The 24209-nt window shown below is 57.0% G+C and overlaps 3 protein-coding genes across 6 annotated transcripts in view; 1 reads left to right on the top strand and 2 right to left on the bottom strand.

Moving 5' to 3' along the window:
• Positions 1–345: 345 nt before the first annotated feature.
• Positions 346–7536, top strand: ERCC1 (ERCC excision repair 1, endonuclease non-catalytic subunit). The gene is made up of 10 exons (XM_054999331.1): positions 346–547; positions 2329–2426; positions 2555–2824; positions 3383–3486; positions 4452–4551; positions 4805–4881; positions 5328–5427; positions 5807–5878; positions 6439–6507; positions 7280–7536. The coding sequence occupies exons 2-10, from the start codon at positions 2340–2342 to the stop codon at positions 7331–7333; spliced, it is 933 nt and encodes a 310-aa protein (XP_054855306.1). The 5' UTR covers positions 346–547; positions 2329–2339; the 3' UTR covers positions 7334–7536.
• Positions 7537–7909: 373 nt separating this feature from the next.
• POLR1G (RNA polymerase I subunit G) lies at positions 7910–10145 on the bottom strand. The gene is made up of 3 exons (XM_054999547.1): positions 10080–10145; positions 9688–9826; positions 7910–9490 (listed from the first exon to the last, which is right to left on the bottom strand). Exons 1-3 carry the CDS (start codon positions 10093–10095, stop codon positions 8314–8316), a joined length of 1332 nt encoding a protein of 443 aa, XP_054855522.1. The 5' UTR covers positions 10096–10145; the 3' UTR covers positions 7910–8313.
• A 9597-nt stretch (positions 10146–19742) lies between these two features.
• EXOC3L2 (exocyst complex component 3 like 2) overlaps positions 19743–24209 on the bottom strand; it is a 29632-nt gene continuing 25165 nt past the window's right edge. For all 4 annotated transcript variants that reach the window (XM_054999836.1, XM_054999835.1, XM_054999838.1 and 1 more), the window contains exon 12: positions 19743–20673. In XM_054999836.1, coding sequence (XP_054855811.1) covers positions 20376–20673 — 298 coding nt within the window. In that variant the 3' untranslated portion in view covers positions 19743–20375. The remainder of the gene's footprint in view (positions 20674–24209) is intronic.

Genomic DNA, 24209 nt, shown 5'->3' with positions numbered 1-24209 from the left:
GGGGGGGGTCTCCGGCCTCCCATGCCCCCTCCCCTGCTTCCCCCGCCCAGAGGCGGCAGCCGCGGCGCTCCCCCTCCCCAACATCCCTCCGAAGGGCCGGGCGGGAGGCGCAACGCGCCTTCCCGCCACAGGGGGCGTGCCGGGCCAGAGGCGCTTCCTGTCTCGGCCCGGAAGTAAGGGAAGACATGGAGAGGCTAGAGTGGCCTCAGCAGGCGGAAGCGGGCCTTCCTCTCGCTCCCCGGCCGTCATAACCATACTTTTTCTGACCCCGCTCCGTAACCATAGAGTCGGGGGGAAGCGGCAGGAGGGCTAAAGAGTAGGCGTGCCTAGAGGGGCCGACGTGCCCGGGCTCCATTAAGGACTCCGAAGGCGGCGGCAGGCAGGCCGGCCTCTCTCCCTCCACGCCTCCGTTACTCCACGGGATCGGGCGGCGACGGCAAAAGCCTCGACCGGCCGCTCTGGGCTGCACGCATCCAACGCTATGGTGCCGCTGCTCTAGAGGCGGCTCCCCCCCCCGCAGGGGCCGGTGCGCATGCGCTAGATGCAGGTAAGCCTTGGCTAGCAACAGCCAATCGGAAGGAAGAGGCGGAGACGACCTCTGTTGCCATGGGGATTCTGACCCGCAACAGGGGCGGGCCAGAGGTCGTGACCCCGGACGTGCTGCCCGAAGGCCGGGAAGCTTTTGCCGGTGGGAGGCGCCCAGTTCCGCCCCGCCCGGGGTGCCCCCCGCCCGCCCAGGGCTCTGCGGGGAGGTTGGGGGCCGCCCCCTGCAGGGCCCCTCGAGAGCGCCCCCCTCCCCGCTCTGGTGTATCATTGTTTTATTTTTATCGATTCCGCCATCGTGTATAGTCCGCCTTTCCCTGAGACTGGAGGCGGACTACACAGCGCGGACCTGGCCAGCCAATGTCAAGGATATTTCAGTAAACACGGTCCCAGGGATTATTATTATTATTTATCATACACATGCAAATCTGCCAAGATTTAACCCCATCAGAAATCCAAGGGAGTTGAAGAAAAGCTGAGAAAATGCTAAGAAAATCTTAGATGTGCTTGCTTTTTTTTAAACTGTGTTAATTTAAGTGTGTTTATTCCATGTTTCTTTGCACCAAAAGGGCCTAAAAACAAAGTTATAATCAAGTGTCAGTCATTAATGCTTTTACCAAAAAACCCAGGCAGGAAGTGCTTACTGTAAAGGTTACATCATTCCCTTCATAGATTAAAACCTGGCCTTAAAAGGTAGGTCCTGTGAAATTTACAAAAGCTAAATAAAGTTGCTGATATGGAAGTGCAACCCCCCCCCCCAGCCCTCTTGCTGAAGTTGCAAATGTGGTTTGATGGCAGGAGCCTGCCACTGGAGATGTGGAGCTGATCCTGAGAGGCCAGGGGGCAGTGTTGGGGTCCAGGGTGTGAAAGGCTTTTACCGACATCTTGAGCTGAACCCTGGAGCAGATTGCTAGCCAATGCAGTTGCTGTAATCCAAGCTAAATACGATCCTTGTATCCTGACCCAGGTAGAAAGTGGAGAGTTACATTTGATACCAATTGCAGCTTCCAAGTTGTCTTTCAAGGGCAGCATGTTGCAATAGTTGGAGTCTGGGACTTGCTGCTTCATGTCAGCATGGCAAGGTCAGCTCTGTTGAGGAATGCTTTAGACTGAAAAAAGGACTCCGGGAAGTATAACTTTCATATTAAAGAAAATAAGTTAAAATAAAACAACACTGGCTAACAACTAACATGTATTCTGCTCCATCATTGCCTCTTTGGCATCCTTCCTTCCCCGCTTCCCTCCTAGCTGCCTAATCCACTGCTTTCAGCATTCTCCAGCTTGTGTCTTTTCCCTCTACTGTTTGACCCATAGATTTTTTTTTTAAAAAAACTAAGCTGACCTCTGCACTGTCAACCTTTTATTACTGGCAATTTCTCTTTTGAGTAAGCAGAGGTTTCCTAAGCATTCGATGCCATCAGCTGTTGTGATTCCCTTTTGACATATAAGGAGCATCCTGAAACAGGTCAGGAAGCACACACTGTGCAATTCTAGCTTCCACACAGAGATTTCCCCAAAACCTAGAAAGCGTCTAGACATGGGTTAGGGTCATAGTCTGAAGATGCCAGAGGGTTCAGTTCCAACATACACTGAGAAACACCTGTCCATGCCTAAGACTGTAGAGAGCTGCTGCCAGTCAGTACATACAGCCCTGAGCTAGAAGGTCCAACTCAGAAGAAGGCAACTTTATATGCTTCTCCAGGTGTGTCAGCACAGAGTTATATGCAGCTGTTACACAGCAAAATGGAAGGCAGTCCTGAGAGGTTCATTCTCGACTCTTTCAAGGAACTGTAGAGATGGAGCCTCCAGCATCTGGGACAACCTCTGGAGGGAGGAGGAAGTTCACCATGAAGACACAAGATGAGGAGAACAATTTGGCCCCGGTATGGCAGGCGTGGGGTGGGAGTTGAGACAATGTCTGTCTGGGGGCCTTCTTTGTCCCCAAGCCACCATAGCAGGCCTTCTAAATTTGCTTCCAGATCCCCTTCCAGCTCTGTTCTCCCACTTCCAGGCACAACTGCTCTTCAAGCCCTCCTGTACATCAAGTCCTTCACCAGCCCCCAAAGCCCCAGATGGGACCACCTATGCAGACTATATTGTGGGGCAAGCAGCGGCCTCCGTGGCTCCTCAGGCAAAGCCAGCAGCAGCTGTGACTGCAGCAGCCACCAAAACCCACAACTCCCTGTCCATGCAGAGGAAACCAGAAGACAAAGAATCGCCCCCAAACCCTATTCCAAAACCAGGAGCCAAACACAACTGCATCATCGTCAGCCCTCGCCAGGTGAGAACAGAAGGGATCCCCTGCCTCACCACCCACTTGGGCATTTCTGATGGTGGTGAAAAAGAAACCTGATTTTGCCTCACCAGTCAAGTGGCCGTTAATGGCAAGAGGTTCTGGGGATGAATTCTCGCTCCCAAATGCTGCGCGGGGTGTGTGAGCTACACAGGCATTCAAAACTACCAGAGGCCCCACCGTGGCAGGCCTGAGTCTCAAGCCTCAGAGTCAAGCTTGCTTCGAAATCATTCATCTCTTATCATTAAAACCTTCTGGCTACTTAGCCATGAGGGGGAAGCACTCTGGATGTGATCAGAGGCCATCTTATCTTTGCCAGTGGTTCATTTGGGTCCGGCTGAGCCTGAGTCTTTGAAGGCCTTCTGGTTGTAGGAGGAATGTTGAAAATGTTCCAGCAGAGACCAAGCTCATGTCAAAAATGTCGTCAGGCCACGTTTACTCCCTGTCCTGTGGGTGCTCGTCTTCCGGTGTGATCCCGATCTGGTGGCCGTGTGCCTCCTTTACCTCCCTTCTTCCCCACCAACTGGGCTTCCTTTCTTTTTTCAGAGGGGGAACCCCATCCTGAAGTTTGTCCGCAACGTGCCGTGGGAGTTTGGCGAGATTGTCCCAGATTATGTGCTGGGCCAGAGCACCTGCGCCCTTTTTCTGAGGTGAGAATTTGCACACACTGACACACACACACACACCCCAAGAGCTGTCCCTGAGCAGTCATTTGGCTGCCTCTCTAAAATAAGGCGTTTTTGGTTTCCATTGAAACGGCATGAAATTCAGCTCTGCCACTTGCCTCTTCAGCACTCTTCTTTGCTGCCTCCCTCCCCACCAAGAGCAAGCAGCCCCTCTTGAGTGAGGATTCTCTAGTCAAACCTGGTTTGTTCAGCTGTGCATCAGCACCCTGATACTGGAATGTTTGTGGATTTACCACCAGCAGAGTAAAGGTCCCACCGTCCCAGTAACAGATTCACAGATCCAGGGACCGGGAGAGAGAGACGAGATTTTAAAACGTTGCGTTCTTAAAGCCCCAGTACCTAGGCAGGCCGTTTCCCTGATGCCTTTTCACACTGGGCACAGTGAAGCGTCCTCTCCGAGAAGAGCCGCTCTGGGTTCAGGAGCCGGGGAGCTGTGCCTTGGCCAGTCAGTCTGGCCGCACCCGGGGGGAGGGTGTGCGTCCCTGGTCTGGCTCGGCAGCTGGCACCATTACGTGCCATTTCAGTAGAGGGGCCCTCGAGTGCCAGTTGGCATCCCTGTAAGGAGAGCAAAGTCCTTCCCTGAAACCCAGTTTGTTGCAGCAAGGACCAAACCCAGACTAGACTCTTGTGACACCTGAGACAAACAAGATGCCCTTTTTACCTGCAAGGAAAGCAGTCCCCACCCCCCCCTGCCACCAGAAAAATAAGGGGGGGGATTTTAAATTCACATACAAGGTACAGGTATATATAGTAATAAATACTTTTTGTTCCTAACCCTTTTTGTGGGGCGGTCACCAGTATTGCACTGTGCCCACCGCAGCTTTGGGGACTTCCCGAGATGCAGGAACTCGGTCCTCGTTAGGCGGGACACGCACACACATGGTCATTCCCTCACTAGTCTCGCTCTCTCTCTCTCTCGCTCTCTCTAGCCTCCGCTACCACAACCTGAAGCCCAGTTACATTCATGAACGCCTTCGGACGCTAGGCAAGACATACATGCTGCAGGTTCTTCTGCTTCAGGTTGATGTGGTGAGACCCCAGCCCCACCCACCCACCTCCTCCTCCTCGCTCATTCTCTCCTGCAGCTGGACCTACCAGCTGCGATGACTTCCACGGCCCCGTTTCGCCTCTGCATTCCAGCCCCCCCCCCCGCCTCCTTCCTTGGGCTGCAGTTGCACTGGGCTTATGCTGGAACCTCTTTCCCGGCTCTTCCCACGGACCCTCCTCCCCTTCCTGCTCCTTCAGACCTGGTTGGCTGAGTTTGCCCGCTTGCTTCCTTTAGAAAGACCCGCACCAGGCACTGAAGGAACTGGCAAAGATTTGCATCCTGGCAGACTGCACCCTGATCCTAGCGTGGAGGTGAGGACAAAAACTTTGGCGGTAGTGGATGAGGGGAGATTGTCCGTGCAACCACTAGAGGAGCTGTGATGGCCAGTGGGCTGGGGCGGGGGCGAGAAGAGCACTTTCCCAACCTCATCCTGCCCGCTGGGCACTGGAGGCATGCATTTCCCTCGCATCCTCCCTATGTCTGCCCATTGAGTTCTGTGCTTAATTCATTTACTGGGTTTTCAGGCAGGTGCAAGCTCAGCTCTGATTGGCACCGTGGTGTATAGGCAGATGGGTCTATTCCGCCCCCCCCCACACACACACACACACCATTTTCCTGGCCTGAAATGGCCCTAGGGGCTGTGCTTTCCCCCACCAGGGAAACACTGTATTCCGATGAGCTGCACATAAGATGTGGAACACCCCAGGGAAGATATCTTGAACTGGATTCAGCTGTGAATTTCTTTTCCAACCTGTAGCCCAGAGGAAGCTGGACGCTACCTTGAAACTTACAAGGCCTACGAACAGAAGCCTGCAGACTTGCTGAAGGAGAAGGTGGACCAGAATTACCTGTCACGAGTAAGAGCCCCTTTGCGGCAAAGGAGCTTGGGGCCTGGCCCAGGAGCCGGCTGCTCTTCTGACCACTCTGGCCTCCCCAGCTCCACTACTTCAGCTCTAACCTTGCCCTGCATCTGTTGCCACTTCCCACAAGATGGGTCCATGTGACTCGACAGGGGGAGGCTGCCCAGAAGGCCTGATGCCTTGCTCTCTCCCTCGTGTCTCCAAAAGCAGCAGCTTTTGCCGTCACCCATTAAACCCTGCTTAGCCTTTCTTCCTCTCTGAGACCTACTAAACAAGTGCCAGATTTCTCGCCAAGAATTCAGCATTTTAAGTTTTTGAGGTAAGATAAGCTTTGCCAGAGGTCAGGCGCTGAGGCTGTTCTGATCTCTCTTTCCAGGTGACAGACTGCCTGACCAGCGTGAAATCAGTGAACAAGACCGACACACTGAGCCTCCTCTCCACTTTTGGAGTGAGCAGCTTCCTTTTGTTCAGGGAATGGGCATAGAGGGGAAACCCTTCCCTCCTCTCGCAGGCCAGCGAGTGCCTTGCAGAAAGGGACAGACTGCATGCTGCGTGCCTCCCCTTTCAGACTCATCCGGTCTCCATTGTCTCCTCCCAGGCATCAGCCCCTGCTACACACTTCATTGCCAAAGAAGACGCCAGACATGAAGCCCCTGGGAACACGTGCCGCCTTTGGACCCTCACGGCCACCCCTTTGAGCCCAGAAAGGGGGGGGGGATGCCAAGCGAATGAGGCTGTCTGTGGTGCATTAAGTTTTCACATGCTAGGACCAAGTCACTGCCCTTAGAATAAGTTCCAGAACGAAGCCCTGGGCACACTGAGTCCTGGTTTAGCCCTTATCAGTCACTTCCAGAAAGTCTCTCATTTATCCTGTATTTATTTCTTTAGGACAATCTCTGTCCCACCTCCCAGTATAAGAATTCCTGTTGTTTCCCAGAACTCTGAAAGTACATTTGGGTCCTCCCTTCCCGGCCCTCCTTCATGTCAGGTTCTTCTTTTGCCTTGCAGTCTCTGGCCAGCATAGGCGAAGCTTCCAGGGAAGAGCTGTCCCTCTGCCCAGGGATTGGGCCCCAAAAGGTAAGCGGGGAACACAGGCCCTGGCCCCCAAGTCCATCAGTCTCTCCACTCGGAGGACAGGGTGCTTTAAAAGCCCTCTGGGAATGGTGGAAAGATTCTGGCCTTTGTGACTTAGCTGGAGCTTGGAATACTTGTGAGATGGAAGAGGATGAGATGAAGCCGAAACTGGACAGCACGTCAGCAGCTGCTTCGTAAGGGGCTGATCTTTAGCCTGCACAGTCCAGACTCCCATATTTTTCTGCCAGCAGAGCTGGAGTAGACTTGGGAATCTTAGGGTGGAAAGTCAAGCACACTTAGAGCAGGAGACTGGGGAGGGGGACTTCAGAGAAGGTGGGCAACAGCTGAAGGGGCTAGGAGCGAGAAGAAAGAGGCACCTTAGGGCCAACTTCAACAAGACCCTCAAAGATCCACCCCGTTGGCTCTCCAGTCCACTTTCCATTCATAAGCAGCAGCAGTTTCCCCCCTCACACACACACAATGGGGGAAAACACAGAGATGACCCCCCTACTGTGCCTGCAGATTACCCCCAAGGAGGCATAAAACACTGGGAAGGTGGTATCTTGAGAACAAGAGCGTGGCCCCAGGGGGTGTTAACACCCCACCCCTCCCACACCAATTTGGTTGATCCAAACTTGGTTTTCTTGCAGTTACTGCAGAAGAAAAAATTGGGCTAGAGATGCGGCCCTGCCTGTGTTGCATTGGGAAAGCTCAAGGCAATACGCTCCCCCCCCCCTTTCCTGCCTCTGCTTCTCACGCCCAGCTTTTCTCCCAGGCCAAGAGGCTTTTCGATGTCCTTCATGAGCCGTTTCTCAAAGTCCCCAAATGAGCAGAGGGCTTCCTGGCCAGACTAGACCAGTCAAGTGAGGAACAGAAGGTGTGTGCGCTGGGGGCAGCGGTGCCTGCCTGCAACGCCTCGCGGGATACTAACTACTCCTGGAAGGGGAGAGAAGCCGCCTTCTGCCAGTGGCCAATGGAGATTAAATAAAATACATCGCACTTTGCAATAAAAGGAGCACAAGTGACAAACTCCCTGAGACAGCCTGTTCTTTCTCTGGGGCAAAAGCATGGGAGGGGTACCCTGGCAAGAGGAAGCCAGCAGTGCCCAGCTCCCGGGTCCCTCTTTAGCTCCCAAGTGCAGATGCACCCCAGAGCAGCCCCATGGGAAGGGCAGCCGGTCACCCCTCTTGGCCACCTGTGCTTTGTGCATGCCTGCAGGGAGGAGTGTGCACAAAGCTCTCCCCCAGAATCCCAGCAGCGAGCCCACAAATAAGGAACTGCCCCTGAGCAGTCTCTGCAGGAGGCAGTCAGGAGCAGTTCACAGAGAGCACCTCCCAAGGACACAAACTGGAACTGGACAGCCCTGTGAACACAAGCGAAACACCACAGACCAAGCAGCTTTTGCAACTGGCATTTTATAAAAAGACAAGAGGGTACAACATGGGCCAGCTCTGCCCAAGACCAGTGTAACCTGCTTGAAGGCACGAAGAGAGGAGAGGATCACACCCTCTCAACAAGTACTATTCAGGCCTTAAAAGCTTAGGACAAACCCCCCAAACCAGGCAAGCTGGCAAAACGGTCCTCACGGGGAAGGGGTTCTTTTAAAAAAAAAATACAAGGGACTGGATCCCATTCTGTTCACAGCAATGCGCTCCTCTGGCGCAAAGAGCCTGCCACCAATGTGCAGTCTCTTGCATTAGCAGAATGTTCCATGCCCCATGCTCAGCTCCATGAACAGGTGGGACCCAAGCAAAGGTGAAGTCTTGGGCCCTCCTTCCCTGCGTGGTCTGGGCTGCGATGCTCCTGCACCTAGGAGTTCCCCTGCTCCTGCTTTGGCCAGGCCAGCCCCTCCTCGGCAGCCTCCCGCCTATGATGATGCTTCTTTTTCTTGTGCCTTCGGCTCAGTCCCTCCAGGCCAGGCTCTGCCTCTTGCCCTCCTCCCGCCTCTGGAGGGGTGCAGAGCTGAGCCCAGCCCCCCAGCTCCTGCTTTATGACGCCAGGCTCCTGCTGGGCAGGCCACCCTTCCAGCTCCTGGGCTGTCTCCTCTGGCTTCTCCTTCTTCTTCTCCTTCTTCTTCTTGGCCTTGTAAGCAGAGCTACCCACCCCAGGTCCCTCCATTGCCAAGACCAGCTCACTCTCTGGGGTGGCCACTAGGCCACTGAAGTCCCACAACACCTCAGCCACTTCTTCCTTGATGACAAGATTGCTGGTCACATCCTTCCCTTTCTTTTTTCCCTTGCGTGTGTCCTGGGCCGCTTCCTCCGTCCCCGGGAGGCTGCGCTCTCCTACACCGGGATCAGAGTTCCCTTCCAGCCAGGGCTGGTGATTGGAGGAGCCTGGCTCCTGCAGCCCCTCTGCCTCTCCCCCCGCCTCCTGCGGCACTTCTCCATCCTCCTTCCTTTTCTTCTTCTTCTTGCTTCTGGGACTTGGTTCCTCCACTTTGCCAGCGAGGAGACTCCCCTTGGCAAAGGCTGTGGGGCATGGCTGGGCCTCTGCAGGGTGGCTGATGGCCCACCAAGCTGCCCCCTCTTCCGCGTGCTGGCATTCTGCCTCACCGGCCCCCGTGGCTTCCCCCAAAGGCGTCCCAAAGAGAGGCGGCGGCAGCTCTTCAGAGCCCTTCTTTTTCTTCTTCTTCTTCTTCCTGGGAGGCTCCTCTGTGGCTTCGGGCAGCGGGGCTCTCCTGGGGTGGCTTCCAAAGGGCAGGAAGCGTTGCTTGAGGCCTGCTGGGATCTGCGGAGTGGGTCTGGCTGCCACGGGGAAAAGGGGCTGGTGGCCACCGGGGTCCCCGTATCTTTCACAGATACTCAGAGAGCCGCTGAAAGGGGGACAGCAGGTGAGCTGGTCCACCCGTCCTGAAGGGGCCAGCAGGTGAGCACAGTTCAAATTTTCCAAGGTCCTCTGAATGCTGAAGACCTTCTGTGTCCCGTCCAGCTGAACCGCCTTCAGGGTCTGGAGGCCCCGCAGGGGCACGATGTGGCCATCGAGGCTGGGGGAGAAGCAGGCCCGCCGTCACAAGCGCCCCCCAAAGCAGCCGCCGCCGCCGCCGCCGCCCTCCTCTCCCCCCGCCCCGCCGGAGCCAGACCCACGGGCGACGGGCCCCCGAGCTGCCCCACTGCAGAGCGCCCCCCTCCGCCACGCGGAGCCCCCGCTCTGCAGAACAGCCCCGCCCCGGCCGCCACAAACCTCTCCGGGCCGAAGGCGGCGGGCGCTCGGATGAGCCACAGCTGCTTGGAAGGGCCCCGCAGCGTCTCCTCGACGAAGGGCGGCCCCGGGCAGAAAGGAGCGGCCGCCAAATCCGGGGGGGGCTTGAAGCGCCGAGGCCCTGCGGAGAGAGGGAGGCGTCAGCCGGGGAGGGGAGCGCCCCGGGCTGCAGGGAGGCGGCAGAGCGCCCGGCCCGGCCCGGCCCGGCCGCAGCTGCCTCGTCGGGGCCCCCGCCCCGGTCCCCGCCCCCCGCTCCAGCTCTGGCTGGGCCGTCTCCCCGCGGGGCCGGAGGCGCCCCCGCAACCCCGAGGGCGGCCGGCAGGGAGGGAGGGAGGGAGGGAGCGGGGGGGGGTCACCCGGCCGGCCGGGCTCACCCTCGGGCGCCTCCATCCCACGTGCGTCTCCCGCGCCGCGGCCGCTTCCGGCTTCGCCTCTGGACGGACCCATCGAGCGCCGGGAGGGGGGCCGCTCGCTCGGGACCGCCCCGCGCGATGACGTCAGTGCCCCCGGGGCCGCGGAGTTGGTACCGCCCGAGCCCTTAAAGGGGCCGCGCACCACGGAGCGAACCGGGCGGGGGCGGGCGCCTCGCCTCCTTCTCTGCCTCGCTGGCCTAGTCTTAGAAGTGGAAACGGAGGCCATCATCGCTGCCAGAAAGACAGGGCGGGGGGTGCGGGGAGCAGCAACTGAGCAGCCGAGTTGAGCAGAGGCGGAGCTGGCAACGCGGGGACGGGCCATGCGGAGCAGTGGTTAGAGTGCCGAGTGAGGTCCCGAGTCTGATGGTCAGGTCACATAACCCAGAAGCAAAGTCCAAAAGGCCGTCCAGGGTTTCGATCCAGGGGAGCTAGCATTCCAGAGGCGACGTCCGAGGCGTCGTCTGTCCATTACGGCACTTCCATGCTGTTTTTCTCCACAAGAGGCTCAAAGTAATGGGGGGGGGGACATCCTGGGCAGAGCCTGATTCGCTGGTCTGGCCAATGGAGGCCCCAGGCTGCAAGCCATCGGCTAAGAGCCAAGGGCAACTAATACTAACTGCACTTACATGCGAGTCTTCTAGACAGATCAGTGCCCCACGCAGAGCAGAGAAAAAATCAGTGTCATTATTATCCCTACCATACAACTCGGGAGTTGGGGCTGAGGGGAGTGTCTTACTCAAGGCCACTCACTAAGCTCATGGCAGTAATGGGATTCGAACCAGCAGACTGCTGATTCACAACCCAACCACTTAAACAAGCCGTCCAAGCCAGCTGAGTTTCGGCCAGCAGACTCCGCCCAGGTGGTAATCCACTGCAGCTAGCAAGCTGGCAGGATCTCCCCAGTTCCAGCCCTGCCAGAAATGCCTCTGGCTGTGGGGAGATGGAAAGGGAAGGGGACCATGGGTCAGATCTCCTGGTATGAGGGGCAGGCCGAGAGACTCAGTCCGGGTGTTTAAGGGAGGGGGAGGCCTGGTTGCATCTGCAAAGCATTGTAGGGCCAGGGTGGCACCGGGGGAGAAAGGGTGCAAATGCAGGGAGGAGCTGGGAGAGAAGATGAGGGGACCTTGGAGGGGGGCTTAGATGGGATTGCGTCCCCTTTGCTACTCTTCAGCCGGGCGATTCGGATCAACAGCCTGTTGCCGGTTGGAAGGGCGGGGGCTCGCGGGTGCCGCCAGAGCGATTCTCCCACGTGGATTGCCTCGCAGTCCCGCCAATGGCCACCAGGTGTCGCCGATGTGACGGCACTGGGCAGTTCGGATGTCAAAAGCCAGTTTTGCCCCGAAACCAATTCGGGTTTTTCTGGGTAATTTCGCACAGGCCAGGGTTGGCTGGTTCAAGGTATTTTGTGGCTACAAACGAGGTTGTCTCGTGCTTTGGCGGGGTCAGACCAAGGCTGAATTGCTGCCTGCCAGCCGGGAGCCTGCAGAAAAATCCTGGAAGCAAGAGGTGGGCAGCCACCCCCCCACCGCCACAGATGGATCCAGCCTGCCTGGCTGGTAGACCTCTCCTTCCCTATGAATTTGCCTAATTTCCTTTTAAAGTCACCTGAACCAGTTCTGGTTGGTAGCCCCGGGTTGGGAAATTCCTGGAGATTTTTGGGGGTAGAGCCTGTAGAAAGAAGGTGGTGTACAATGCCGTAGAGCCTTCCTTCCAAAATAGCCATTTTTTCCAGGGGCACTGATCTCTGTGGCCTGAAGATCGGTTGTAATTCTAGATCTCCAGCCACCACCTGGAGGTTGGCAACCCTAGAACCAGTAGTTCCTGCCTCTTGGGGCAGAGCTATGCCGTGTAGTGTGAAGTTCTTTCTTTACGTGTTTGTGTTTTGTAGTGGTGGGAAGTGCCATCAAGTCACAGCCAACTCATGGAGCCCCTGCCTGAGATTTTCCGGCCAAGGGACATTCAGAGGTGGTTGGTCATGGCCTGCCTCTGCATAGCTACCCGGCCTCCCCTGATGGCCGCCCATCTAAGCACTGACTAGCAGGGACCCTGCTCAGCTGCCCAGCTCCGGGTAGCCTGAGCCGTCAGGGCAGTGAGGTCAGGATTTGTTTTTTGCTGTCCATACATTTCCCTTGACAGCCTCGAGTGCTGCTAGCAAAATTTGTGAGGGTTTGTTTTTGGTACAAAGAAATGTCCTGTGAGCCGGAGAGCCTTGCGAGATGTTTGTAGTTCTTTCAAATTTGGATAACTGGGTCTATTTATTCATGATTTAATGACACTGAAGTTTTTGCCAAGCAGATTTTTATATACACAATTGTTACTGCATTTTTTCCTGGCTTTTGAAATCAAACAGTATCTTTTTTTCCTGGAGGGGCCTGTGATCTTCCCTGTAATCTCCCCCTGCAAAAATGTTTGTCCTGGCACTCTCCGCTGCCTTTGGGAGGGGCAGAGGGGGGCCTTGCAAGTGACCTGGCCTCTCTGTGGTGCAGTGTTGGGCCACTGCGTTTGGTTTGGCATGGAACGCACACCACGTGCTTCTGGTCGTCTGATCCTACCCCGGAACTGTGTCCTGGGTCTGCAAGACTCTGGCTATGTCTGGAGACCCTGGGCTGCCCACAGGGACATGCGGCTGGGCTGGCCAGCCCTCCCACACAAGGGCAGTTTGTGTGGCTCAAGAGATCGGCAGTGGCGGACTTTCTCTCTCTTTGGGGCGTTTATTTCTCATACAGCATATAACTGACTTGACGGTGCGTGCAGACGGGAGGGAGGCCGATGGTGCCCCACTTCAGACTGTCAGAGTTTCTCTGCACACCCTGTGCCTTCATCGTCTGTTGGCTTTCCTTTCATGTTCATACGGTCACAGGTGAAACTAAACTTGCAGGGTGAAGACTGGGAAAATTTCTAGGTGCACTCTTTCTGGGAGCCGGTTGATTAAATGTAATAATAATAATGTGTGTGTGTTACGTGCTGTCAAGTCACCCCTGATCTTTGACGACCCTATGAATGAAAGACCTCCAAAACGTCCTATCATTAACAGACTTGCTCAGATCCTGCAAACTGGAGGACGTGGCTTCTTTGATTGAGTCCAGCCATCTCATTTTGGTTCTTCCTCTTCTCCTACTGCCTTCCGCTTTTCCTAGCATTATTGACGTTACCAGAGAATCTTGTCTTCTCATGATGTGACCAAAGCACGACAGCCTCAGTTTCCCCATTTTAGCTTCTAGGGAGGATTCAGGCTTGATTTGATCTAGCCCTTTAGGACAATTTAATGCCCACTAAGAACAATTTACAAAGTATGTTATTATTATCCCCACAGCAAACACCCTGTGAGGTGGGTGGGGCTGAGAGAGCTCTGAGAGTGCTGTGACTGACCCAAGGTCACTCAGCCGGCTTCAGGCAGAGGAGTGGGGAATCCAACCTGGCTCTCCAGATTAGAGTCCTGCTGCTCATAACCATTACACCAAACTAGCATTTGCATGTTGTCATATCTCAGTATAAGGCCTTGTAGGGACACAGAAGGAAGAGTGCAGTTTATAAACCCAAAGTCTTGTGCGTGACTCAAAGGAACAGCTCTTTTTTGCTTTGGAGACATAAGCCAGACCCACTGATGAGTTGATCCATACATGTGTATTAAGCAAGCATCCCCCTGCCCCACAGCTAAGATAGGTTCCGTGTCAGAGTTGCCATTGAGAGGATAAACCGACCCACCAACGCAGGGGATTTATGGCCAGCCGACTGTCCACCTTTCCTCGGTGTGCCGTGGGACATTTCCAAGAAGTGTCACCCTAGGACCGTGATTTCCCTCCTTGAAAGAGCTGCTGTGTTTTCATTCCCCTGGAGGGCAGCCAGTCACACACCCCTCTCACCCCAAACCTCTGCCTGCTGGTGCCGCAACTGGCTTGGGAACCGGAAACAAAACAAGGAAGCAGGAAGAGCCCCGCACTATTTCGAGACACGTCCCCAGCGTGAGAGGCTTGCTCCGGAGGAAGCTCTGAGCGTCCCTGCGGCTGTGGGGTGAGCCAAGGACAGAGTCACCCAAATCCCATTTTTAAACACCCTCCTTCGAAATCCCCTTCTCCCGTTCCCAGGTCCCTCCCCGCTGACTGGTGGGCATGCCCTTCCTCTAGGCCAGACAGTCCAGTGGAGGGGAAGGGCACAGGGCAGCTTTTGGAGGGGGAGGGCGTGAAGCCGGTGGGGCTGCTTGACAAGCCCCTTTCCCATCTGCCCAGATCAGGGAGAAATGTTGTCATGGCCAGAGAAGCGGGTCGGAGTGCCCATCTCCTTCGGGTGAGCCTTTCCACTTCACCCACTTTCATTGCTGGTGGCCCCGGCTGGTTTGTTTTAAACCATTTCTACATAATTGATGCAAAATCAGGCATCAATATTACTGGTAACAATTCTGCCAAATTTCATTAATATGGCTGGAGGTAGGGGAGGTGACTGCAGTTCTCTCCCGGATGAGAAAACCACGGCCCCAAACCTGGGGTTTTGGCATCACAGCATTCAGAAGCATCCCCAGGAAAGATGTTTCCCGACGGGGCCCTGGGGACTGGCCTGCTGAACTGGTCATTTATGGCTGCGGTGGCTGTTCTCCCGAATCAGCCCCTGCAGGGGAGCTGAAGGAAGGAGACGGGCAGAGGGGGCAGAGGGGGGTGAAGGCAGCCAACTCGCCAGGCCCCTTGGCCAGGCCCTTGGGAAGTGGTGGTGGGAAGGGCCTTGCCTCTTCCACATCCAGCTTCCCTGCTCTGCACACATAATGCAATCTGACAAAACTGCCATAAATTGTGGCTGTTTGTTTTCAGCAAGGAAACTGACCCTCTCAAAGGCTGCCTCTGGAACTTCCTGACACTTGGAGAAATGCAGAGCCGTAAGAATAACGCTCCCCTCTTCTGCCCTGCACTATCAGCAGCAGCCACGCCTCACTGCCCCGTCGGTCCCAACCTCAGTGCTGCATTCCGATGAAGCATTTCCTGCCTGCCTGTCCTTCCCTGTTTGACCAGGAAGGCTGTTGTTCTTTCCCCAAGGCTGCGTCCTGCGCCTTGCTCACTGGGACAGAGATGCGTCACCACCACTCTCCGGAAGGGGAGATCCAGCGCAGACAGTTTAAAATAACCCTTTCCCAAACAGAAGTTTCAGGAAACTGGGTTAGAGCTGCAGTTGGACCCTGGTCACCCCCCCCCTGCTTTCTGACCCGACCCTCATCCTAACATGGCCCTCGCATGTCTCTGTATTCAGTTTAATAATTCGTCAAATGTCTGGACTCCACCTTTGGGCCGGAGGAGGCAGGCTGGGTGAGGGCGGTGCACTGAGGGCATTGCAGGCGGGGGGGGGCTTCGTCCTTGGGCTCAGAGGCTCCTGCTGCTTAGCCAAAGGGAGACCCTCAAGGCCAAAAGGAGCAGCAAGGAGGCGCACTTCCTGCCCCACGGACAGCGTGGCCAGGGCTGGATCCACGCTCAGGACGGAAGGGGAGCAACAACACAGAGGGTCTCTGAGCCTGTGCAGAGCGCCAGCCCATGCACAGTTGACTGCCTCCAGCCAGCTCCCTGTGAATGTGGTCAGCATCCTCCTAGGCTCTGAAGGGCTGGCCAGGCCTGCTCCCCCCTCCCCCATGCAAGGGCCGTATTTCATCCATTTGGGCAGCCAGGCCTGTTTGGAAGGAAACGCACTTCTAACTCAGAGCGTTTCCCTGCCTTTCCCGGAGAATAAACATCCCCCTGACCTCTCACCTCCTTGCCTCTCCTGCACTGTTCGTGGGGAGGGTGGGTGGCAAAGCATGGGGAGGCTGGGGGAGGTTTCCTTCCCCCTGCTGCTGCCCTTCAACCCCTGGCACCCCTATACCAAGGGACGTTGGCTTCCCCAAGGACCCCCAGATGCCCCGGGGGCCTGCCTACCCCACTTTCGGGCATCTCTCAATGGATTCCTCCCACCACTCCAATGTGTGGGGCCAGTTTGTGCAGCAGCCTCCAGACCGACCAAGGGAATTGGCCCCGCAAAGAGGCTGTTGGTGGGACAGCTATTTATAGGGGCCTCTTCCTCCTTGGCGCTGGACGGATCATTTATTTTCTAGCAGCAGCAGCACCCCCCCACACACACACACCAGTTGCAAGCAATTCCTTTGCTGCGATAGCCCCCCCCCCTCATTCATGGATATCGCTGTCTACTGAAAAAGACAGAAATAGCTGAGAGATGTGTTGTTTATTTCCAAGGACTGGCTCAGGAAAGACCTGTGGAACTCCCTTCCCCAGGAGATTTGTCCGGAGTGTTCCATGTTTATGTTACCATTTCATGGACATGATTAAGCTGGAAGGGGGCATTAATCAAGCTGGAAGTTTAGGAGGACCCCTGTTTTGTCTTGTGAGTCTGCGCGAAGCTCTGGCAGTTTTCAGTCAAAGGCCATCGTAAATCCTTCCGGCTAGTTTGGGGGCTGGTCCACTGGGAAGCTTTCCTGCATAAACCTCATTGATACAAGCGGGCTCTGGAGGGGTTCCTGGTTGTGCCACTGAAGTTCCGCATAAGTCACCATCCTGGTGGGTCGTGCCCAGTGAGTCCCATCTTATATCCACAGTCCTGAAAAGTCAGGTGTGGTGCTGTGACTGGAGCGTCGGGCCAGACCCTGATTAGAACCCACCCTCTGCCATGGAAGCTCGCTGGGTAACTTCGGGCCAGTCACACACTCGTAGCCTAGCCTACATCACAGGGCTGTCGTGATGATAAAACTAAGAAGAGGGGATTAATGCAAGCTGTTTTGGGTCCTCACGGGGGAGAAGGCCAGGGGTGAAGCTGGAGGGAATAAATCAATAATAAAAGCTGGCAAGCAGGAGTGCATTATACGCCGTTCAGTTCAAAGCAGGTTTCTAGCCGCCCCCCGGACAGCGGGTGAGAATGTCAGCCCGCAGGGGTGTTGCAAGGACACGCTCCGCCAGGCTGGTGCAAGGCGGCTGTTTGCTGGCCCCTCCCCACACCCCACGCAGTGGGAGAAGAATTTCAGCGGGAGCCTCCAAGGCCTGGGCCGGGCGCGTAAGGCCCAGCTCACAACAAGGACGCGAGCTGCTGCCCTCCCCGCTGGAGATGGCCGTGCTTTCCCTCGGGACTTTCCCAACTAAATGGCTGACTCTGTTATGCACGTCGCAGAGATTCGGCTCATTTGCTCAATTTTCCATAATTTATGCAGGTTGCAGGATTCAGGTGCAGAGGCTGGAGTTCCCTGAGTGGGGGATTTGCACTTTTTTAGAAAATAAAAAGTTTGCTTCTGGTTCTTTCAATGGCCGGGGCGCCTTCTCCCCGGAAGTCCGCTTGCGGAGCTCCAGCCCATCCTAGAAATTTGGGGCTTTGCTTCACTGAGGCTAGCAGAAGATAATTTCTATAAGTATTTACTTACTTCATTTATATCCTGCCCTGTCAGGATCCAAAAGTTGCTTACAACAGTCACGTCTCCTCCATTTTATCTCACAACAGCCCTGTGAGCAGGGCTTTTTTTTTAGCCGGAATGCGGTGGAAGGGAGTTCCAGCACCTCTTGGAAATGGTCACATGGCCGGTGGCTCCGCCCCCTGATCTCCAGGCAGAGGGGATTGCCCTCCGCGCCACTGGAGCGGTGCAAAGGGCCATCTAAACTCCCCTCTGTCTGGAGATCAGGGGGCGGGGCCACTGGCCATGTGACCATTTGCACCGCCGGCAATTTAAACTTTAAAGAATTCCCCCCTTGTTCCAGCTGACCCAAAGTGACGTCATTGTGCGGTCCTGGGAGCATGCACACACTTTGTGCGTGCGCATGTGGTACCAGGGGCACCACCTCCTGCCAGGAGTTGCCCCCTGTGCTGGCAACCCACTGAGTCCCACCACCTCTTTCCCCAGAAAAAAAAGGCCTGCTTGTGAGCAAGTTACATCAGCTCCGCCACGCTTAATGGCATCTACAACCCTAAAAGTCAGCTCCATTGAACGCCTCCAAGATGTGGACTTTTTTCTTTTCAAGCGGGGCGGGGGGGGGGTGGGAGCTGTTCTGGGAAATGTCTGGAGGCCGAGTCTCACTTCCCTTCGGCAGAGGGACAGCCAAGAGGTCCCTGGAGGCGGCTGCGTTGGCAGGAGGGGGCTGGCCAGGCCTGCGGCTATTCTTCAGGCTTCAGGAGAGTTTACATCTCGCAGGATAAATGGCCTGTCCCTTTCCCGCCACCAGCGTTTACTTCTGGAGGGGCTACTGGACAGGTCAGGACCTGAGAAGGCGGGATGAGGGATGAGGTGTGCCGAGCAGGATTTGGGCAGGTTTGGAGCATTGGAAAACTGGATCCGCACAACTTTGGGGAGAAAAGGAGAGCTGGCAAAATCGCCCCGTGAGGCCATTCCAGTGCAGGGCTTCCTGCGCAAAGCTCCCTGGAGCCAGAGGCCCCCCCCCCACCAGTCAAAACAGGCCCCCCCAGCCCTTGGAGCAGCCGGGGTGGCTGTGGCCCCTCAGGGCTCTGCCAGGGGCTCGACACGCCAGGTAGGCACCTTGAGAATCCAAGCGAGTCCTTGGGTCTGCCGCCCCTTCATAGCATTGTAAAGACAAGGCGCTCTGCACATGCTCATTGGCACCCTCTTCTGTATCACCCGCCCTTCCTTCTTCCTGCTGCACATGCCCTGAGGGGCCCGAATGCTTTCTGGACAGAGGCTTGGCTCACATGGAGCCCAGCCAGTGGCACGCGCTGCTCCATCTCTCTCGGGTGCAACCTTTTGTACCAGACCCCGCTGGCCACAATGTTCTCACTACACCTGGCCGCTTCCAGGAACAGGCAAGGCCCTCTGCCAGGCCAGTTCCATGGCGCCCGGTGACACGTGGCAGAGGGCCATTCTGCGTCAGGCCTTCTGTAGCAGTGTTGCCTCAGTGGCTGGGGGGGGGCCGAGATGCCTTCCCCCCCCATTAGAAAGGTAGCACAGCCTGCCACGGGTGGCCCATTGCAGGTACCACAAAAGAGCAGCCCTTTGTCAGTTATTTCAGGGGAAGCATTTAGGTCCTGGCCTGGCTTGTCCTCCTTTGGAGGAGAGGCCTGAAGTCTGCCTCTTCCCCCTCCCCGTCCTACGGAGTCTTGGCCCCCTCTGGCTGGCGTGGGGAAGCAGCGGGGTCCAGCCGAGCCTGCAGGAAGGAAACGGCTTGGGAGCTGTTAAGATGCTGGGCTGGGAAAGTCATTAGGACGTGTTGCTCCCCTCGGCTTAGCGTCCCCCACCTTGTTGGGGGGGGTGGATGGGGGGGCAGTCCCCAGGCAGCTTCCGAGGGGACTGGGCGCCTCCACTCACTTCCCCATCCCTCAGCCCTCCTCTCCCTGGTTGGATTCCCACAAAATAAGAGAGAATTTGGGGAGCAAAAAGCTTGAGAGGGAATCCTGCTTCAAAGCCCTAGGGATGCAGGGGTGCTGGCAGGTGAGACAGGGACACTCCCCATGTGCTCAGAGGCACCCCTTGGGGCCATTCATTCACCAAAGCAGCAGGGCTGTTCTGGGGCTGTTGAAGGCCTGACTGAAAGGTGGTGTTGCTTGTGGGGAAACTGTTTGCCCGTCAGCATCTCCTTTAAACTGGCCCCCACGGTGGGGCAGGCAGAGCTGAGAGCAGGTGAAGCCAGTTCAGACCTCCCCCACCCCAAAAATATAGGAAAGACGGGGTAAATTAATATGCGTTTATTTTTCTCTACACAACGAAAGTGGCTTCTCTTTGTTCCCTCCCCTTCAGCTGAACCATGCCTTGTGCCCCCCACCCCCACTGGCTGCCTTGCTCAGGGCCCCCCCCAACCCCCAACCATCCCTTTGATGCTGGGGGTAGACCTGGAAGCAGGACAACTCCATGACGGGGGTGGGGGGGCACCTCAGGAGGCTGCAGGGGGCAGTTTGGTTCCGGAGGCACGTCCACCTCTCATTCTAATACTAAATCGGAGATTTCCCTCTCTCCCGTTTCATCAGAAGAGGCCTGGCTGGATTCTCGGGAACTCGGCAGTTGCTGAGTCGGAGGGACCCCAGCCCCCTCCCCACCAGCTTTAGCCCCCAAGGAGGCTTTAACAAGTTCTTTTGGCCATCCTTATGTTGGGTAATGTGAATTGTTGCTGTGGTCATTCTTGGCTCTAATGGGGGGGGGCCAGAAAAGCAGCCGAGGCCAGAGAGGTGGGTGGGTGAGAGCGTGCTCACATCCCTCCCTCTGAGCGCAGAGTTCTTTGGAAGCAGGAGGCAGCAGGGGGCTCCAGGCACCTGCCCAGCAGCCCCCGCAGCTTGCACGGAAGATCAGACGTGGTGGGCCGAATGCTCTCACACCTGCGATTCAGCCTCGTTGTCTTTGGGTCTCTGCCGCTGCCGCCGCTGCAGCTGCCGGGGCCTCCAGCGCAGCCTAGAGAGGCAGGCGTGTCCTACATGCGAAAGGCGGTGCAGTTTGACTCGGAGGCAGGAAACCTCACTGGTGGGAATCTTGGTGAAGAAGGCCTGCTCCTGGCAGGGCGAGGCCTCCTCCCCTGTCTGCTCCAGGCCCTCCAACACGGCCAGAATGTCCTGGCGCTGGACTTGGTTCCGCAGGCCCCGCACATCCAGGATGGCCGACACGTGCTTCTTCCTGGGGAGGGCAAGAATCACTTGACTAGCTGGTCTTTGTTGGGGGCTGTGGGCAGGTCCTATAACATCGCAGGGAAAGGATCTCATAAAAAGAAACTGTGGGCGGAAAGGCCTAAGAGGCTTAAGCCAGCCAGGGTACATCGGAAAACATGCCGCGTTTCTCTAAGGGTGAATCCAGACACGCAACTATTTGTGCGGGGGTGGGGTGGGGCTGTATCACCAATAGTGTCACAACTGTGGGCCGATGCACTCTGTGGTCAGTGGCTTCCCACAGGCCTGCAGCCACTTCAGCGACACCCTCTTCAGAAACGTCTTTTTTGGCACTATGACAGTGTGGGGTGAAAATGACCACGGGTTTGTGACGGGACCACATGGACAGAAACTGTTGTAAAGAATGGAAGCCTCCAACCTACGGCTGTCCTGAACCACTTGGGATGCAGCAGGCAAGGGGACTGGTTGCGGGAACGCTCCTGGGGCTGATCTAGAAAGCAGCAGCCTCCCTGAATGTGCCACTTGCCCCCACCGAGAGCAGGCTCCAGCCGAACCCACTCGCTTCAAAGGAGGGGGGGGCCTTTGGTGGGGGTGGGGAGATTCCCCGCATGGAGATCGGATCAGGTCAACTGGCCCTGCAGGGCTCTGCATGCACGCAGCCCCTCCCGTTTCAAGCAGGTTCCCGAAGCCACAGAGCCCTGCGGCAGGGGGGCTTGCCCAGCCGGGAGACCGCAGCCAGGGTGGCCCTGTCCAGAGGGCAGTCTGACCGGGTTGGGACCAGCTGGCAGGGGAGGGGAATGGCTCCGGAATATGCTGCCCCCAGGGGGCCTCGGAATGGCCTCCCAACAAGTCCCCCACTGAGCTGATGCTGGAGCCCCCACTGGAACCCCCACGTTCAGAGGCAGGGCCCTCCTTGAAAAACGGGCCCTGGGCTGAGCCTCGCCCCCTATGGACCGCTCCCCCCACCCCCACCCCCGGTTCTGGCTCTCTCCCGCTGAAGCCCCTGACGCGCTCTCCGTTCTCAGGCGCAAGGCAGGAGGGCTCTGCAGGCCGGCTCCACATCCCCCCTGCGAAAGGGTTTATTTAAAGCCCCGCTGCTTCGGATGTCTCGTTAACTTCAGGAAGCTGGCACGGGGCCCACGTAATCAGCAAGGCCCGTTTTGCTGGCTGCCCAGCCAGAAGCTCCACGGGTGGGGGGGGGCAGAAAGCCGGCACACGCAGCCGATCGCTGGGTTAACGGCCCCTCCGAGGCCTTCTTTCCCAGCACCAGAGCCCTGCAGTGTGCAGGGGAAGCCACCAGCTTTCTGAGAAAGGCGCTGCCCGTTAGTAGCTTGCATCCGTCCCCAGGACTCACGCCCTCCCCCCATCTCTCTTTGCCCAGCCTAAGCTCATCTCATCCAAGCAGTGCCCCCCATTTCCTAGGAAGACCCCCTGGCAAAGCACACCACTTCCTTCCCGGGAAGTTTCCTGCAGAGCAGCAGCGGAATCCAATCAGCCAGGGGTGTGGCGTGTGTGTCTCTCCCCTCCCCAGCAGGTCTCAGCCAGGCCAGAAAGCTGAGATGCTCGCCGGTGACCAGAGAGCTCCCCAAAAGGTTGCCAAGGAAGGCTGTGAGCCAGGTGGCTGAAGAGTTTCAGGGAAGGGTGCAAATCTTTGGGGTGGAGGGAGGCAGCTTTGAGCTTCGCTTTTGCTCCTCATCACCTTGAACCCCCGTCCATCCAGTTCCACCCATCACAGCCAGAATCTTCTGGACTGTGGGGGCTGTCCTTTGCTGACTTATTTTCAGAATTTTCTCTGCCTCTCCCCAGTTCCCAACGAGGCCATCATCATTACAGCCAAAGACCGAGAAAATCCCAAAGACCACCATCAAAGAATACACCTCACCGCCAAAATGTCCAGCTGAAACACAAGATGTGCCCCCCCACCCCCAGCGTGGCATGGAAAGCCCCCCCACCGGACAGTCCTGGAGAACCAACCAGTTTTGCGCCTCCTTTGGAAGGCCGTCCGTGAAGGAGCCCTCGGGCAGCCTGATCTGCAGGGCAGGCGCCACGAACGAGCCGCAGCCAATCCCCAGACCAAGGAGGCTGTCCTGGACGGACACAGTAGGGGCAAGGGGCCACGCAGGGAGAGGCGGTCCATCAGAAGGGCACGTCCAAGGCCGGGACTGGCTGACCCCATCGGGCGCTGGAGCCCACCCCTGAGCTTCCAGGCTCACCTCCTGCCTGCCAAGGCCTGGCGCCCTGACCCCACAGCGGCTTGTGGGTGTGTGGCGAGGCGGTGGCGCTGGGGCTCTCCACGCAGGCGGTGCTTCAGCTACAGGGACGGACGGGCTCCAGCAGTCACGGCTTGCTGGCCCTCCTTTCCCCCGGGGACTGTGAGCCTGCCTTATGGAAGTCCATCTGAGCACGGAGTCTGGGAGCTTCTGGGGAGCCCGGGGTGGTCAGCCAGCATTGGGCCAGCCAGGCCGGAGGGGGCACCTCTTTCTCTCTCGGCTGTCAGGAGGCCGCTGGAGTCCCTTGATGGACCCCAGAAGAGCCCACGGGATTCCCGTCCTGTCGCCAGCGCAGCGTGGCCCAGCAGCAGGACGTTTCTACCAAGCCCCCCCCCCCGTCTGAAGTCCAGCCACTTGTTTTCCTCCGGCTGGGTGTCTGTCTGTCTGTCTGCTTTTTTCTTTTCTTTTAAGAAACAACAAACCCAAGAGGGTCCAGATAAAACAGGAAACGTCCGTCAGCCACACTTAACGGGCAATCTGTCGCCTCCAAACAATTCCTGAGGACGCAATAAGCAGGAAGATGGAAAGGGAAGCAAACAGTCGAGACACGATAAGGTTCAGTTTCGCCTCCCTGAGTGACGCAGTCGGCTGGCAGCAGAACGGGGCTTTGCGGGCAGCGTAGGAGGGAGGGTATTTATAACCCACCAGCCACCTCTTTCCTGGGAAAATGGCGGGGACACTTCAGTCCCAAGAAAACGCTGCCATGACACCACCCTGGGAGGGAGGAGGACACTGTCTCTGCTCCCCAGGGGCTCGCAGGGCCAGAACGTACAAGCCTCGGCTTCCAGGGGCACGGGAGGCGGGAAAGGCTGGTTCCCTTTGTTGCTTCAAGCAAGGGACACCCACGGCCTCTTCCTGCGCTCCTGCCATTGCTGGGGCTCGGCACGGACCTGGCCAGAGGCAGGCCAGGCCCAGGATGCCAGCCAGCCCATCACCACCTGACCAGGCGCGAGCTCCGGTGGCGCTTGGCCATATTCATTGTGCCACCTCAAGTGAGGGAGAGCCAGCCCTGGATCAAACTCACAGGAGTTGAGGCCCCAAGGGATGGATTTGTTTTATTTTCGTTATTTGAGATCTGTTTTAGCACAATGGTTCAGCGGTTGGGCTGCCAGGCAGCGTGCCCTGAGCTCAGCAGGGGGCCTTGGGGAAACCCCTCCTCTCAGCCCATCTCCCCAGCAGGACTGAGGGGGTAAGAACAACACGGACCTTGCCCACCACTCTGAATGGGGATCTACTTTGTCTAGAGAAGTGGCATATAAGCACAGTTATTATTCAA

This window comes from Eublepharis macularius, chromosome 15 (assembly GCF_028583425.1).
Source record: "Eublepharis macularius isolate TG4126 chromosome 15, MPM_Emac_v1.0, whole genome shotgun sequence".
Lineage (NCBI taxonomy): Eukaryota > Metazoa > Chordata > Lepidosauria > Squamata > Eublepharidae > Eublepharis > Eublepharis macularius.
Note: the sequence above shows the minus strand (reverse complement) of the source record. Positions and strands in the feature narration are given on the sequence as shown.